This window comes from Boleophthalmus pectinirostris, unplaced genomic scaffold (assembly GCF_026225935.1).
Source record: "Boleophthalmus pectinirostris isolate CB_2022bp ecotype Guang Dong unplaced genomic scaffold, ASM2622593v1 HiC_scaffold_8, whole genome shotgun sequence".
NCBI classification, from domain to species: Eukaryota; Metazoa; Chordata; class Actinopteri; order Gobiiformes; family Gobiidae; genus Boleophthalmus; species Boleophthalmus pectinirostris.
The window spans coordinates 19715142-19732468 of record NW_026571515.1 but is presented as its reverse complement, the minus strand read 5'-3'; the positions used below and the strand labels follow the sequence as shown (position 1 = coordinate 19732468).

General features: G+C 37.9%; 2 protein-coding genes across 3 annotated transcripts; one reads left to right on the top strand and one right to left on the bottom strand.

Annotated features, from left to right (window-relative positions):
• Positions 1–2164: 2164 nt before the first annotated feature.
• On the bottom strand, positions 2165–8473 carry e2f1 (E2F transcription factor 1). The gene is made up of 7 exons (XM_020922513.2): positions 7022–8473; positions 6645–6738; positions 5702–5921; positions 5463–5615; positions 5027–5141; positions 4687–4957; positions 2165–4549 (listed from the first exon to the last, which is right to left on the bottom strand). Exons 1-7 carry the CDS (start codon positions 7271–7273, stop codon positions 4308–4310), a joined length of 1347 nt encoding a protein of 448 aa, XP_020778172.1. The 5' UTR covers positions 7274–8473; the 3' UTR covers positions 2165–4307.
• A 446-nt stretch (positions 8474–8919) lies between these two features.
• Positions 8920–17320, top strand: znf341 (zinc finger protein 341). 2 transcript variants are annotated; one of them, XM_020922414.2, is made up of 16 exons: positions 8920–8964; positions 9600–9710; positions 9788–9978; positions 10457–10606; positions 11253–11540; positions 11614–11797; positions 11882–11972; positions 12049–12139; positions 12217–12397; positions 12774–13009; positions 13560–13768; positions 13846–13942; positions 14739–14871; positions 15545–15656; positions 15735–15805; positions 16409–17320. In XM_020922414.2, exons 1-16 carry the CDS (start codon positions 8934–8936, stop codon positions 16855–16857), a joined length of 2625 nt encoding a protein of 874 aa, XP_020778073.1. In that variant the 5' UTR covers positions 8920–8933; the 3' UTR covers positions 16858–17320. The 2 variants fall into 2 exon arrangements, with proteins under 2 accessions (XP_020778073.1, XP_055022458.1); XM_055166483.1 differs by having other exon boundaries at positions 8924–8954.
• The last annotated feature ends 7 nt before the right edge of the window (positions 17321–17327 follow it).

Sequence of the window (17327 nt, the reverse complement as noted above, 5' to 3'; positions counted from 1 at the left end):
GGAATGAGCACTGCAGCCACGCCTCCCCATGATAATATCACCTCTACAGCAACCTGTGGATTCTATAAAAACCTCAAGACAAACCAACAGGACAGTATTTTGTTATTAACTGAGATTTGTAGGTATTCATTTCATTTGTTAAAGAGCCCATATTAACCTATTTTCTGATCTATGTTATAATGTTTCCTCATCACAAACAAACCTGGAGTTGTGTTTTGATTCATTCACACGTTCACACACACACAAATCCTGCATATTTAGGCTGAGTTCTTCTTCTTTGGATCATTTCAGCCCTGGAAAGGTGAAAGGAGCGATTGACTTGAAAACTTCTGCTTCATGACATCGCAAGGTGGAACAGTATATATATTTAATATTTATATTAATTTAATATTTATTGTGTTTTTAGCCAAGCGTGATGAATTAATTTAACTAATTGTTTATGGAACAAACCATTCTGCACTGAAGCATTGTAACATTTTATTTTGTAATTGTGTTCTTATATGTGTTTATTGGACATAATGTGAATGTATGAAATGTGAAATGTGAAATGCTCATATCTGCAAAACAAATTTACCTACGGGTACGACTAAAGCAACCTAACTTTACCTAACCTAACAGAGCATTTTGAGCTTATTAGATGTAGACAAACTGATAATAAACTTACTTAAACATGTGTGCATGAAACAAAACACAGCTCCAGGTATGTTTTTGATGAGGTAACAACACTAGAACATGGCTAAAACCTAACTAGAGTCACTTTTGCACAATACAGCACCTTTAAATCCAAATGTCACTTGAATAATATTTTACCAGACTGCACATAGAAACAGCAGGTCATGGGGGGGTTATCTCTGAGCTATTGTTCATTTTACCGAGCTCCATTAACAAAGCAAACAAGTGATGAAGCCATTCATTCTTTAGGATAAAATAAGATGGAATAAAACATACACACAAAAACATAATAAGTGATCATTATTATAGTATTAAAAAATTATTATGTTACAATATCAAAAAAAAAAAAAAAAAAAAAAGGATTTGAAAACAGCTAGAATATATGTATGTGTCTGTTATCATCTCAGTTGTAGTGATTGTGACTTTTTTTTTCTCATAACAAGTGCGTTACTATTCTCACTGTCTAACCATGGATAACTTTATAACTATGCAGTTTATAGGACACTAAAATATTATTATTTTTATATCTCTCTTTATTTATTCTATATGTGTGGTTCTTATGTAAATGTTTTTGTTTTCTTCTTCAATTTACTGGATTGTATGAAATGTTATCCATAAATAAACATACTTTTCCTGCAGGTGAGAAGCCCATGTTATAAGCCTTTACAACAGGCAGCGCAATGCACTCTTTCACCACTAGAGGCTGTAGTGGCGCACGATTGAATGACCATTCTGGATTATTGGATGAACTTGGTTTTACCAGTCAATCTATTTTGTGTTTGATTAGCTGGAAAACAAGGGGTGAAAACAAAAACAAAAAAACAAAAAAAACAACAACAAAAAAAACCAAAACAAAACACAAGATTATACCATACAACATTAAAAGGGTGTTAGTCCAAACCAATATATACTGTATGTTTGTTATATATTTCAGAGTTCAGTTCTGCCAATCAAATTCTGAATGTTTCACAGCAAAGTGATTATATTGATTTTGACTGGTATTACATAACTCTTCACCACTCCCTCAGTTTAGTAGATGATGTGTTCATTAAGTCTTAATGGTAAATGTGTGAGCAGAAAAAGGTCTGAAACTATATACCATATAATATACTATTACCTTTTACAGCTCTGTATCGCTACACATGAAAATGCAGCAATATTAATTTACTTTGTAACATGAAGTAGATTTGAAACAATCATCAGATGTAACTGTTCACGTGACATTTGAATAATCTGACAACTCCAGAAATGATATATCATATTCAGTCCAGCCTCTGTGTCACTCACCGGTCAAAACAGATCATGTCATTAGTTTCCATTATTTCATGATTTATGCATAATTTTCTTTGATTAATCGCATTAGTTCACACATAAATTTTAATGTTATATATATCGCATGTAGTCCCAGACTCATTGTACTAATTAGTCCAAATCAATAGTCCAAACTGTTAAAACAAATGTAAGAAATTTATATTTTTTTATTTTTGTCCACAACTGATACAAAAGGGCATAGTTTTCTCAATTAATAATTGAAAGTACAAAATAGTTTACCCAATATGTAACAACAAAAATAAGATTTATAGCAAAAATAGGGCAAGTTACTGTAAAACCTATGATTAAAACAGCGTCCCTTAAATGCATGGCAGAATCAGGGTTGGTATCAATCACATCTTACATTAATATTTTCTCTCAAATAAAATGGCTATGGACAATCAATTTAGCAAAATAGTTTTTGACAAAAACAGTGATTTGAGACCAACCGGTGCAAATGTGTCAAAGAATATTGTGAAAACATGTTGCATCTGTTTCAGCACATTCAAAAATGACAGTTATACTCAAGAAGCCCCCATCTAAATGCAGTCCAGAACTTAAATTATGATTATTACAAATAATATATATCTGTAGACAGCAAACTGTATTGAATCAAGTTGTTCATGTATTGAAAGTTGAAAAAAAGAGTGCAGTATTTTGTAAAATGAGACTGAGAGACTGCTATTCGAAGGGTTTGATAGTGTTTGTGGTGGGACCCAATAACACAACAATTGAAGCCTTAATTACATGAGTATGTGAGCCATGAACAGCCGAATTCTTACAGAACCTCGTTTACAAAATACTAAACCAAATGTTCAAAATGGTTATAGTAAAACACAAATCAATTACAGCCCCGTGAAAAGGTCAAAACAATGATAAATCTTGTACCATTTCTCTAACAAACCCCATTTAAATAAATATATAAATTGAACACACAAAACATAACAAACAAAATATTTTAACTTCAATAAAAATCAAACATGTTAGCTTACATAACTTAAAAACAAGGCATTTCTAATTCAAAAATAAGTTTCTCATCTTCAACCATTGAGTACATGACGTAAGAGACACGTTGGTGCAATTGGACATAAAAGGAGTTTGGAGCATATACTGAATATTTGAGATGTAAGATGAAGATAGGGTCATTGATTCAAGGTATGAACTAAATTTAAACTTGGAGATGCTGATAACAAAAGCAGGATATTCGGCTTGGAGCAAAACAAAACGGTCACTTCCAGGAGTTATTCTTGGAACCACACACTGATATGAAAAGCACATTGTATTTAAAAATGTAGTAGATTAATAAATGAAGGACAATGAAGTAAGCATTTTGTTACCAGCGAGAATTAGTAAAGGCAGACATCAGTGAATTTCCCGTGATTTTAAAATATTATTGCATTTAGGTTCCATCCTAAAATAATGTTGTAGTTTGATTTTCCAAGGCAATAAACAAGCAAACGAATGGTCCAAGTTTTACAAAGTCAATCCATGCCAAGAGACACCACTTGCAATCCCACTCACTATATAGTATAAGAGAACATGCATTTGTATTTAAGACAATAGAAGATTTACCACTCACAGTCACACACCTTTGCATTAAAACATTTCTGTCACCTCCAAACACCTGAAACTAGAACTAAATGAGTCTAAACACACTGAAACCTTATCTGCTAACATACCTGTTGCAATTCCTGGTTTCCTCACACTATTAACATTCAACAATTTATACCTAATTTATTGAAAACAACTAAATAATAATTTAATTCCAAGAAGTCAGTTGTTGTTTGCTACTAGGTATATGGCAACTTTAACCTTAAGTTTATAAAAGAGTCACTGCTTGAGCTCTTACTACAATGCCATCTCTTAAAATACATTTAAAAGTTACTCTACTTCATGAACATACTACTGTTTAGAATGTTATATCTGGATACAAATGTCTTTCAGTTTGAAATATCTACTGCACACCTGCGTTTAGAAGGGGCATACATCTTACCCACCAGGACTTTCTTTTATTCTTCAGAACGTCACCCTGAACATGATGTGATGAAATGTAACTGAAGAGGAAAACCAGCCCTCCATGCCCTGAAACACCTGCACTACCCATTAAACATTAGCAAAAAAACAAACCTGACTTGGTACAAAATATCAAAATTATATACTCACATAAATAATTTAAATAGCTAGGCTAAAGCTAAGAACATTGTCTAAAATGTTTACACAGCCAAGAAGTGCTAGTCAACTGCTGTACAATTCAGGAAATTAATAAAATGCTCTGTACAGCCAAACATCCATTTACTCATGAATTCTCTCAGTGAGTGCCTCCTTCAGGTGTCCCCTAAAACCTGGGAGAGGTCCCCAAACTCACAGTCAAACAGTTCACTGATGCCTTCATGGTCCTCCAGGCTAAAGTGGTAGCCATGATTGTGAGGAGGAGACAGGTTAATGAAACTGTCCAATGGGAGAGGAAGTCCATCTCCATTGAGGAAGTCCGAAGAAGACAAAGGAGAAAAGTCAAAGTCCGCCATGTCGCCCAGTCCAGGAAAGGGGTCTCCTCCAAGCAGGGACTCTGTCAGAGCAAACAAGAGATTTAATATCTGTAACTGCATCAAACATGTGCCTGATCTCAAGTAACTATGAGAAAGTCTTGAATTAACTTGCATTGGTTTCATTAGTATCTCAACTGGTATGTTAAAGGCCACTGACCTGTGTCTCCCCCTAACAGACTGCAGGGGTCCTGCTGGGACGCTGCTGTTGCCGTGGAGCAGGTGGAGGTTGGAGAAGACAGACCCACTTCCAAAGCTGCTGCTGATATCTTGGACTGTAATTGGTCAGTGGGTTGAGAGGTGAGAGACACATCTCCATTGGGTTTGAGAGGACTGCTTCCTGTAACTGGACTGCAGACTCCAGAACTGTCTTCAGGGCAGAGGAAGACATCAATGGGTCCTTGTGTGCTTTTCAGAGACACCTGATAACCCTGAGACACATAGTTATGTTAGAATCATATCACTGTATGTGAATGAAACAGCTCTGACCATGGCAGTACCTCGCTGGGCTCAGAAACCTGCATCTGTGTCTCTGGAGGAGCTCGGATGACCATGACCAGCTGATCTGGAGAGTCAAAAGACTTCTTCAAGTCCTGGCACCGCACATATCCCAATGTACGCAACATTAAGATCAAACACATAAAACACACAGGGCAAAATATGACAGAGACATGATAGCAAGAGAAAATGAAGCAACTGAGTTTTGTTGCTTATATGTTTCTGTATTGTACTCTGTTTCAAGCTGTGATTCCGAGGGGGTAAGTGTTAAAAAATGTAGGCCCCATTTGCACTTAAATACAGTCTGATAATAATTTGTACAATTAGTACAAATAATGTAAAACAAAACTTCTCAGAAAGGCCATTTCTGAATATGAATTGAACACATAACTTGTTTCAGAAGTTGCCTCCTGGGGCTGTCACTTGGAAAAAGGATATTTCTTATTTTGTGGCTCTTCAGTGAGCAGTCTCAGCTGTAGGTTGCATTTAGTTATCAACTCATCCAACCTCTCCTCTGTGTCTGTCAGGTCACAAACTTCTCTTTGTAAAGCTTTCTGACGGGACACAGCCTCTCCATCAATACGATTCCCACTGTTGAATAAATATACCCAAGAGTGAAGATGTCAACTTATAAAACCAGAAAAAAAACAATGAACATCTCAGGGTCAGATACGCACAGCCACTGGATATGGTTCTTAGACTTCTTGGAGATGAGTTGAATTCCCTCCAGGACATTGGTGATGTCGTATATTCTCCTCTTTTGGACGTCCAGCACCTGTGAGGCCCAATTGAGGTCCACTACTCCATCAGCAGACTGGGACAGGAGGTCCAGGAAGCGCTTGGTGGTCAGGTTTAAAGATGTATCATAACGAGACTTCTCTGAGATGATTCGAGGAACTGAAAGAATAAACAAAGACATGAAGAGCAGTGTAAAGGAACTAACCACCTGTTGTGCTTAATACTGACTATCTGGCAGTTTTTAGTCAAATGAAGTTGTTGAGGATGACAACACAAAGCTTGCAAAACAACTTGTAACAAATGAACCCACTGTATTATACATTAAAATACATTAATTTATTCAAATTTTTCTGGGGTCATTAAAAATCTTGTTGTCTCAAGATTCAATATAATACTACATAATGTATGTTGTTTTCATATCAATTAAAACTTAATAAAACGTGTTTATTTATGCTTCTTTCATTTTCGATTAAAAAAACCAAACTAAAACGAATAGCATTTGTCAACAAACTATGGAATATTTACATGAATATATTTAGCATCTAATCAGAAAGTGGTGTATACCTAAATTCATCACACTTTGTTGTTTTTAGGCTAAGAAATCATAGCAGATACCAGTTCTTACTATAATGTAATAACACAAGAATAGGGGTGATCAAATAGAATTTCCCTTCTGCATTTTAACAATAGACAGCAAAAAAGTCCAACCCCAACAAGTTTCAACCCTGATCTTTGACATAACCGAGTTTGGCGCCCAGGTGAAGACAATACCAGTGTGAAAGGCTGTTGTGTGCGTTTATGAAAGAACAACTGCTGGGAAAGCAGTGACAGCTGCTCAGAGGTCAGTAGGTCAGGGAGGTGTCCTAAAAGTGCAGCACAAACCTCGGGGAGGGGCGGGAGTGGAGGGGGGAGCCGTGGAGGGTCTGGTGGTGCTCACATACTGATGATCACTGTCAAGATCCAACTTTCTCTTCACCTGTAAATAATAACAAAGTTATGATAAACAACAGACACTAAAAGAAAGAAAGAAAATCTGTGTATCGATAAGTAAGCAGTTCATTTTGCAATTGTATAACTTTGTAATTAAACTATTACAACACAGAAATGTGTTAAAATGGTATTTTCAGATTATACTAATTTCTATGACCCTTGAACACATGTTTATTACAGTTAAAACTCTGAGACTGAAATCAAAAGTCAGTGCAGTTGATCTTTGACTCTTCAACACAGTTTCTCTTTCCCTTTGATTCTGCCCTCACCGGTGGCCTTCCCAGAGTGGGTCGTCTCTTGTCCTGAATGGCACCATTAGGGGGTCCTTGTGGCGTGGCGAACAGCAGGATTTCGCCTGTGCTGGTCGGGGCAGCAGTTGGGTGTAGTCCCTCATGGCCTGGGCTGGTGATGATCACAATCTGGTGGTCCTCTCCCAGCTCTATGGTCCCAGAGTTCAGCAAAGTCTCAAAGTCTGCCAACAGGTCCTCCGATGTGTGTCCAGTTATCAGAGTCTCTGACATGGCAAAACCTGTTCTCCTGGACAATGCAGTGCAGGCTCTGGGGCTTACAAAATTGGGGGGTACAACGCTGAATGCATTTGCAGAACTCTCATTGATGTTGCAAGGTTTTAAGTCTATAATTTCTGGTTTACAAATGATACACGCTTAACATTTCAATACAACTACTTATTTCTAATGAATAAGGTGGGCATTGCATATGTACAAATACATATTAATAGTACAACTACTTAAAACATAAACTTGACTCAAACTAATTCAATGACGCTGAAGAGCAAAAAGACGGAATGTAGTATAAGCACGAAATATGACTAACATAATAACGCAGCTAAATGCACAGCAGCGTATTAACTTGCAACTCTATTCTGAAAGTATGGACAAACTGAACCTCGTTTACAAAGCTATACGGCAAAAAAAAAGCTTTAGATTAGCGGGCTAGCAGGAGAACAGGCTAATCTTTTGTTTTCATGTGTCCTGTCAGTACAGTGCACATCGAGGCCTGGCCACACTGTCACAGACAAAACTACAGCAATGCTAATACGCTAGCGTGGCGTCAAAATATGAGTGATATAAGTTATCGATCGCGCTGTCAAAACAGATATTTATGAGTTTAACCTGCAACAGAAGAGTTTAACGAGAAGCACGGATTACTGTAAGAGCTAGTACAACTTTAAAACTGCTTTACAAGAGTAGGCTAACAAACAAAAATAACAAAACGATGCAAACGGTGGGTGTTTTAGAGCACAAGCCCCCAAAAGCACAGGCGTCCGAGTGAATATTACACAGAAGTCTTCATCTCCGTCTGTAAAAGTCTGGATCTGATTAGCATGTTAGCGCTAGCCGCAGTTCTTCTACCCCCTCGTTTTGTTGGGGCACGCAGGAAGCTGGAACTGGATAAACAAGCAAAGCAATCCGGGGAAATAAAAACCAGGAATCCTTTTAAAAGTTCAACCGTGGCCCCACAGTGTGCATCTCCCTGTGCCACGTCCACGCACAAAAGCCCCGTCGCGACCCCGCTGTTATTGTTGTTATTGTCCCAGCTGATCTACATCGAAACAAGGGTCGGGCAGTTTTCGCGCGAAATCTTTTTTGCCGCGAAACTGACACATGATCTGATTAGAGCGTTCTCATTGGCTGACGGGACGTGCCTTCCGTAGGGCGGGACCGGTGCGGCGTCATTCGTCTTCGCGGCTGTCTGTCAACTGTCAGGAGCGCAGAAACATCGATCACACGGTGCGTTCGTGGCCCTGAGGATGTCGTAACAAAATATGCCCGCATAGAAAAACATAAAGGAATTGCATTTGAAGAATTTGAAGAATATCATAATGTATAAAACAACTACAGTGTCATTCTAGGATAGGGTTGTGTGCTGAAAAGCAATGAAGAATTAGTCATAGATAAAATAAGGTATAATGTGAACGATGCATTAATATAATCGTAATCATTTGAATTTAATGTGTTTTTTTTAAAATTTGTGTTTAGATATTATTATTTGTCATTATTTGATGATAATTTACAATGACGATTTAATTGAATACACTGGCTAAATCATGATCATAAACAATTTTTGCACGACATCTTAGCAAAACACTCATCTCTCCCGTGCCCTCTATGGACAGGCTGTGCTAATCGAGCGCCTATCCCTCAAAAGGACAGCTTCAAGATGGCGCAGGCAATATTTGAGGTACTCGAAGGTATGAATAATCCATTTATTACAGCATATTACGCACATCTGACTATTCTGTAACCACCATGAATTGAAGAAAAAAAAAGGTTCATATTTCTACGTGTAAATCATCATTTACTTGATCCTCCGTTTGCTTTTACAGGATGATAGAGGCATCATTGTAAACACACTGATTGTTTACACATCACAGTTTGTGTGTTTTCTCACTTTACGTGGCGTTATATGCGTATTTTTAACACACATGTGGAGCCTTCTAAGCTACAAAGCTTGTGTTGTTTATCATGTTTATGCGTTAGTAACGTAGGGTATATTATATTGCAATCACACTGAAATGTGTATAATAGTTCATGGGTTTGTTTGAATGAAGGGGCTGCAGTGCAGTCCGCTATCATCTATAGCTTTGTTTACAACGTAAATGAATGAGCGTGATGTTTGAATGGTAAACCTAAATATTTAATGTTATGATACCAACGTCTTTGTTATTTGGGAACACCTGTGTACTACATCCCTCCATCCGACTCACCAGAGTCCCAGTGAAGCACTCGCCTTATCTCCTCTTTTCATCATCTTTATTTATTTGTTGGCAAACTTATTAAAATCTAAAGATGCATGCAAAGTGTCTGATTCCTACTTCATTTGCAGGCATGGATAACCAGACAGTGCTGGCCGTTCAGTCACTGCTCGATGGCCAAGGTGGAGTTCCAGACCCCAACAATCAAAATGTCTCTGGAAGCTCCACTATCCAGTCTATGGGTGGGTAAAATAATAATAATAATTTTTCAGTATACTTGTTTTTACATATTTGTATGTAAATACTATATTCATTACAGATGACGAGGATGTGTTCTTGTGTGGGAAGTGTAAAAAACAGTTCAACTCGCTCCCTGCTTTTATGACGCACAAGAGGGAGCAGTGCCAGTCCAATGCCCCATCTCTGTCCACCGTGTCTCTGGCCTCAACCAACGTCTACACCCCTGTCCCATCCATAAACTCTGTACCACAGGCTTCTACCAACAGACAGGTCTGCTGTTGTGAAATGACTGTGCAACAAATGTATTTTAATGTATATCTAGTATAAGATAAGAGGGCAGAACCTTATGTGTCCCATAATGTGGAAATTCCACATTTCAAGCAAGAAAATAGAAATATATAGAAATCAAGATTAAAAATATAAAAAAAGAGGTTTACATTTAATTTACAATGCTGTGCAAATAAAATAAAAACATAGGGTATATGGACAGTATAAATTGTAAGTAAAGTGACATATTATATAGATATTATACTGTTATATTATATTACAGTATTGCATATGATTACTACAGGTAGAGAACACGTGCACAGGGCTAGCAGTGTTCATAGTAATAGTCTATATCTTATTATGGTTGAAGGTTTGATAGATTTAGCAAATAAATAGTAAAGCTGGCAGTATAAGAAGCCAAACTGCATTGTTAAAATAATAAAATAAAACAATTAAAATAAAACAATTTTCTCATTTACAGGTGTCCACGTACATCACAGTGCCCCCCTCTCCTCTGACCCACACTCTGGTCCAGGGGAACGTTCTGGTCAGTGATGATGTTCTCATGTCAGCCATCTCTGCCTTCACCTCTATAGAGCAGCCTATGGCCACCATGCAGGCACCAGTACAGGTAATACAAGAAACTAAGGTCATATATTATGCAAGTATATGTACAGAAAAGTTATGGTGATTGCTTTGATGTAAATCAGTGTTGAGTTTGTACCACAGATGCTTAAAAAATGAGTGCTAAATTTTTTAACACTTTCAGCGTGCAGTGCATGTCTTAAATGAAACTCTCATAACTACTCAGGTAAATGTATACTTTAGATACATAATTGTCCTTATTGGGCATTGTATGAGGCATTTGACTCCTTCTCCAATCCCACAGAGGCAACCTGTCAATAGCAATGTATGTCTGTGTGTGGTTCCCCAAATCTTGAACTTGTATCCTAGAGCGGAGTGCCTATCTGGGAGTTTTGCCTATTGTGCATGTTTTAGAGTTGTCGTGAAAATGTGCACATGTGAACATGTGTACTCAGCACAAAAATATATATGTTGAACATTTGTTGATGGGTCTGATGGTGCAGATTGGGCAGCTGTACTTATAATAACAGTAACAACAACAGAGAATGGAGCTAATTAATAATGACCACAGTGTATTATCATTATCATTATTAATCATTATTATTCATTATTATTATGTACTTAAACAGGAATCAAGTATGCACCCCTAAATAATAGTAATACCTAATTTGCCCCCTCTCATTTGCCTGCAGAGTAACCTGAGCATGCACACAGCTGGAGTGTCATACCTTCAGCACCACCACCATCATCATCACCATCACCACCACCACCCTCAGCAACCCCAGCAACAGCAGCAGCCTCAGCCCTCCCAGCAGCCTCAGCAGCCCCAGCTGCCCCCATCCCAGCAGAATCTGTCCTCTCAGGTCCCAGCCAGCCATAGCAACTCAGTGGTGCAAGTATACAGCGCATTACCACATATGTCCGGAGGAGCCAGTGCAGAGATACACACTCTTGGACTTCAGCCATTTCATCCTGTACAGGTAATAGCAAATAATAACAATTTCCTGGTAAATTTTTTATTGCTGGGTTTAACTTTTTTCATTTTTCTCATAGGTGCCTAGTCAGTGTGTAGGGAGTCAGTCCTTTACCACCCCTCCAGTCTACAGCCCTGGAAAACAAGGCTCCAAAACCAAAACATGCAGCGTCACCACCAACATGAATGAAATGGGAGAGTTTGAAAAAGTAATTATTCCTAAACGTCCGAGAAGCAGCAAGAAAGGGACAGAAGGGGCTACAGGTTTGTGTGCAAAATGTAATGGACTGTCCTTTTAAAAGAACAGATAAGTAATAATAATGTGTTTTTGACTTGTCTTCATTGCAGAGCATTTAAAAGGAAAGGGTCCAAAGCTTAAATGTAATTTCTGTGACAAAATCTTTTCCAAAAACTTTGATCTCCAGCAGCACATACGGAGGTGGGTTATAGCTAAAGTGAATTGGTTAATAATTATTTTGATTTGAATTGTACCTTTGCATTTTTATTGTACACAGTCACACTGGAGAGAAACCATTTCAGTGTATCGTCTGCGGTCGTGCATTCGCCCAGAAATCAAATGTGAAGAAACATATGCAGACTCACAAGGTATGAAAGAGTCTAGTTAAGTCTATAGCGTTCACTTCAATATTTTTAGTGACCAAATCCATTGTCTGTGTCCAAAGGTATGGCCAATGGGAGCAGCCAGCACAGTTTCTAGATCTCCAGTCACAGTTAAAGTGGTGCCAATGTTATCTCATGATGAAGGAAGCAATGATGAGCAACAGCAGCAAACAGAACAGGAAGGGGAGGAGCCTCAACAGCAAAACGTCCAATCACAGGCCGAGGAACAGGAGGCACAGACAGGTAAAGTTTGCAACATTCTATACTCTTGTTATTTAAAGTTATTGTATTTTATTGAAATCTGTTTACAGAACTTTTAGGCTTTGTAACTAGGGAGGCTGTGTATCAAATCATGAGAAAGGTGTATTGTTGCATCCCTATTAATGTGATGTATTAAAGCAGTATCTGATATACAAAATAACAATAACCTCTGATGTAATGTTAATTTCCTGATTGGAAGTACAGCTCAAAAACATGAAAGCTTGAAACATGAAATAAGAAATATTGTTAAATTATAAAAGATTAGCAGAATAAAAGTACTCTACATTAGCTAAATATTTACTAACAATGTAAGTCTAAATGATTTTTCAAAATGTATTGTTCTATTGGCTGTTTGCAGAAGCTGCCAGAACGCTGATAGAAAGTGTGACGACGATGCAAGCTGATTCATCGGCAGGCCAAGAAGACACAGCTCAAAGCGACCAATCACAGGCCCAGAACCAAAGCCAACAGAACCAAACTCAGTCCAAACAGATGGTGGTGATAGACAGCTCCTACCAGTGTCAGTTCTGCTCAAACAAGTTCAAAACGTACTTTCAGCTTAAGTCTCATCTGACCCAGCACAAAGGAGAACAGGTGAGTGGAGGCTATCAGTTAAAGGTCTTGACCCTTGTGAGCTTTGAGCCATACTGTGACATCCTCAAAAACTATACCTGGAGCTGTGTTTTGTTTCATTCACACGTTTGAGTAATCCTTTATTAATAGTCTGTCTACATCTCCAAAGCTCAAAATGCTCTGTTTCACCTTATGATGTCATGAAGCAGTAGTTTTCAAGTTAACACCTCCTTTTACCTTTTGTTGAGTACTAGACCCAATTCTAGGGCTGAAATTATCCACATGATTCTTGTTGAAGGTGTATGGAGTTTAAAAACACATCGGAGCACTTCCTGTTTTACCATATGACATCACAAAGTGGAACAGAGTGTTTTCTGTTTGAGATAAGAATTTTGAGCCTAAATATGCAGGATTTGTGTGTTACACGTGTGAATGAAAACACAACTCCGGGTATGCTTTTATGAGGAAACAACAATACAACACAGATCAGAAAATATTGGCACACAGATCAGTGTAATATTGGCCCTTTAAATGCTTTATCCTTATCTCTAATGCATTTTCTTTCTTATAGGTTTATAAATGTGTGTTAAAGTCCTGCTCCCAGACCTTCCAGAAACTGGACCAGTTTCTAGAGCACATCCGAACACATCAGGAGCAGCTGACGTATCGCTGTCACCTCTGTAACAAAGTGTTCCCCTCACTGTTTGACCTGGGCGTCCACCAGTACTCACACTGCTTCTGTCCCCAGCAGAGCACACACAAAGAGGCCACTGTCTACAGGTGATGATGCACGGGAAACCTGCAGCTACAGAATTGGTTTATGGCTAAATTAATTTAACTACAATTATGTTTTTCAGGTGTTTAAAGTGCCAAAGCAGATATTCTACACAAGAGGCCCTAGAGCAACATCTCCTCACTGCGTCACACAGCTTTCCCTGTCCACACTGCCAAAAGGTATTTTGAAGCCAGTATATGAATGAAGCAAAGCATGTATTATGAAAGTTAAGCTTTATGGTTGGGGTGGTGCCGAGATCGGCTACCCCACCCAGAAGGCTTGATTACACTGCCAAAGGGGGTTCCCACAGAAAGAGGCTAAAAGCTTCCTTTAAAGGTCCTATATTACACAAACACAAACAAGCTTTAAGCCATGTTACAATGTTGTGAGCTCATTGAAAGGTGACATGTGTTTGAATTTTTAGTAATCATCTCCAAAGATCAAAATGCTCTGTTTTACCTTGTGATGTCATGCTTTAGTAGTTTTCAAGTTAACAGCTACATTTTACCTTTTCTTCAGTAGAGATTGGCAATTATGGGGCTGAAATTATCCAAATGATGCCAGTGAAGGTGTATGGAGTTTAAAAACACAGTGGAGCACTTCCTGTATTACCACATGGCATCATAAGGTGGAACAGAGTGTTTTCTGTTTGAAAGTAGAACACAGCCTAAATATGCAGGATTTGTGTGATAAACATGTGCGAATGAAATAAAACACAACTCCAGGCATGTTTTGGATGAGGAAACATTATAGCATAAATCAGAAAAAAGTCTAATATTGGCTGTTTAAATAATATACATATTACATTACAAATATTACATATTACATTAAAAACACATAAAATCTGTGATGTTTACATAAAGCAATGAATTGGATACAGAAAGGGTAGTGCAAAAATAATGGTGAAAAGCTTGCAGTTGTAATTGGTAGATTATTTGGTAATTTTTCACTGGAGTCATTGTGTGTGTCCACAAGGTGTTTCCCTGTGAGAGGTACTTCAGGCGCCACCTCCCCACGCACGGCATCGGACGAAGATTCAAATGTCAGATTTGTAAAAAGGCCTTTAAGACAGAGCACTACCTCAAACTGCACTCAAGAATTCACTCAGGTAAAAAAAAAAAAAACTCATTAAACTTCTGAGGGGTTTTGTCAGTTTAAACCAGTACTTGGTTTTTTGTGTTGTACAACTTAAACAGGAGTCTCCAACCTGTAGCTCAGGAGGTACCAGAAGCTCTGCGTCAAGGGATTTCTGAATTATACGTATTGTGCTAAATAACTAAATGATTACTTTGTTTAAATAACTAAATGGCTTTGATTAATTATCTTTGTAAATGTATAATTTTTATGCCTAACTTTGTGCATAAAACAAGGTTTATCTTTCATAGGCATCTAGCTGCACAATTTCTTGTGACGACTAAATTGAGGAGCCCTCTGGTGTTTTCATTTTGTAAAGGAAAAAAGGCTGGAGACCCCTGACCTAAAATAATGTGCTATTTTTAATGGGAAAATTGTATTTAACTTAAGCCAGCAGAGGGCAGTATAACTACAGCAGCTGGCACACTGGTAGTGAAGTAGTTGAAATCAAATTTAAAATTTTAGTTTCTAATGTCCAGATTATTTAGTGTATCCATAAAAACATAAGAAAAACATCAATGGGGATTGAAAGTGCAAAATCAAGTACAATGCCAGAAACTGACTAGACTTGTTGATAATAAAACATTATTATAATACAAGTTAAATTAAACTGCTTTTGTAACCATGTATAATTAACATCTTTCCAGGAGAGAAGCCATACAAGTGTTCTTTATGTGATGCCACATTCAACAGAAAGGACAAAGTCAAGAGACATATGCTCATTCATGAACCTTTCAAGAAGTACAAGTGTCCTTTTAGGTATGTGTGGCTTACATCGACCCTTTGTCACTGCCTGCAGTTAAAATTTGAGTTTAGTTTTATTCTTTATCCCTCCAGAACACACGTGGGCTGCACTAAAGAGTTCAACAGACCAGACAAACTGAAAGCACACATTCTGTCTCATTCAGGTTAGGTCTGTATATGTGAATATATGTGAATGAAACGTGGATCTGACAGACTAACTTTTAAACTACAGTATATGTAATTTAATGGTTTAAAGGATTGACTTTGACATAACTATCAAATGCAATTGTTACTGTATAATTTTATTTACACAGGCCATTTCAGAACAAATGTTATGACAGTTCTAATTTGAAGATCGTTACGTAGTGATTCCCCACTGCTTCTACTGATTTTGCTGAGTGTATGAGAGTGCAATATTTAAGAAGCATTTACCAAATTTAAAGCATTTTTTAAAATATAAAACTAGCAAGCAAGAATGTAATCCAGGCTGAAAGATCTTTTTAAAATCATATTCATCCATGCCATACATGCTTATATTTATTACTTACTAATAATTTACAGTAGCTCAGTTGGTTGAGTGTTTGTCCACTGAAGGTTTGCGGTTTGTTGTGTCCTTGGGCAAGACAATTAAACCTACGCAATCCCAGTGTCTATGTACCCTGGAGTATGAATGTGTGTGTGTGAATCGGTTAGTGGCCCTTGATATAAAACGCTTTGAGATCTATAAAAAAGCTTTGAGAAATTTAACCATTTAAAATGTTTTCCAGGTATCAAGCCATACAAGTGTATTTTCTGTCAGAAGGCCTTCAGTCGGAGAGCTCACATGTTGGAGCATCAACAATCCCACACAGACAACTATCGCTTCAGGTGTTCCTCTTGCAATAAGGGCTTCACCAGACAGAGCTATTACAGAGACCATAAGTGTCCAGCTCTGGGGAGTGGGCCAGGAACTGAAGACGAAGCAGGGGAGGCGGAGGAGGAGAAGAATGGGGAGGACAACAGTAATGATGAAAAACAGTTTACAAACAATCAGGTGGAGGAGGGTTCAGAGGATCCGCAAATAAGTGCACCGCAGGAGGAGAATGGGGAGAGGTCAGAGAGAGATGAAAACTGTCAAGCTGCTATGTCCATTGTGGAGCTACAACAAAGAGAAGATGGAGAGGAGCAGGGGAACCAAAACCTGGAGCAGAACTGTTTACAGCAACCATGTTTGTAGGCCATAGTTTAAAAAGTATTTGTACCAATGTGTTATTTAATGTATATGTTGAAAATACAATTTTTATTATCCAATATAAGCTATCAATGTGCACATGTAAATAAAAGTTTATTCAAGATTTTTGGAACTGCAGTCTGCACTTTCATGGCTAGATGATGCTAGTGGGACACAAAATAATCAAATATAGGGGGTTGGTTTTGTGTTGATACTTTGTGACTATTATAGCGACATCATGCTTTCTACATGTATCTCTATGGTGGAATGTTCATCAGTTACCATGGTGACACAATGCAAACAATACCAGAAAGGTCTGAAAGTCTGAAAATGTAAAAAAAAAAAAAAGATATAAACATCACATTTTCAGGAGCCTGTGATCAATACAAGCGCTCAGTCCTGTCCAGACAGAGCAGCGCTTTAAATTAGCACCACACACCCAGAGAATGTTGATGACAGCTGCAAATGATCAATAT

Coding starts and splice junctions, on each gene's coding strand:
- znf341 (XM_020922414.2), top strand. CDS start 8,934: ATGGCGCAGGCAATATTTGAGGTACTCGAAG. Junction 9,711..9,787: donor CTCCACTATCCAGTCTATGG/GTGGGTAAAATA, acceptor TATTCATTACAG/ATGACGAGGATGTGTTCTTG. Junction 14,872..15,544: donor GCACTCAAGAATTCACTCAG/GTAAAAAAAAAA, acceptor ACATCTTTCCAG/GAGAGAAGCCATACAAGTGT.
- e2f1 (XM_020922513.2), bottom strand. CDS start 7,273: ATGTCAGAGACTCTGATAACTGGACACACATCGGAGGACCTGTTGGCA. Junction 5,142..5,462: donor GAAGAGCCACAAAATAAGAA/ATATCCTTTTTC, acceptor AATGTTGCGTAC/ATTGGGATATGTGCGGTGCC. Junction 4,958..5,026: donor AGGTTTCTGAGCCCAGCGAG/GTACTGCCATGG, acceptor TATGTGTCTCAG/GGTTATCAGGTGTCTCTGAA.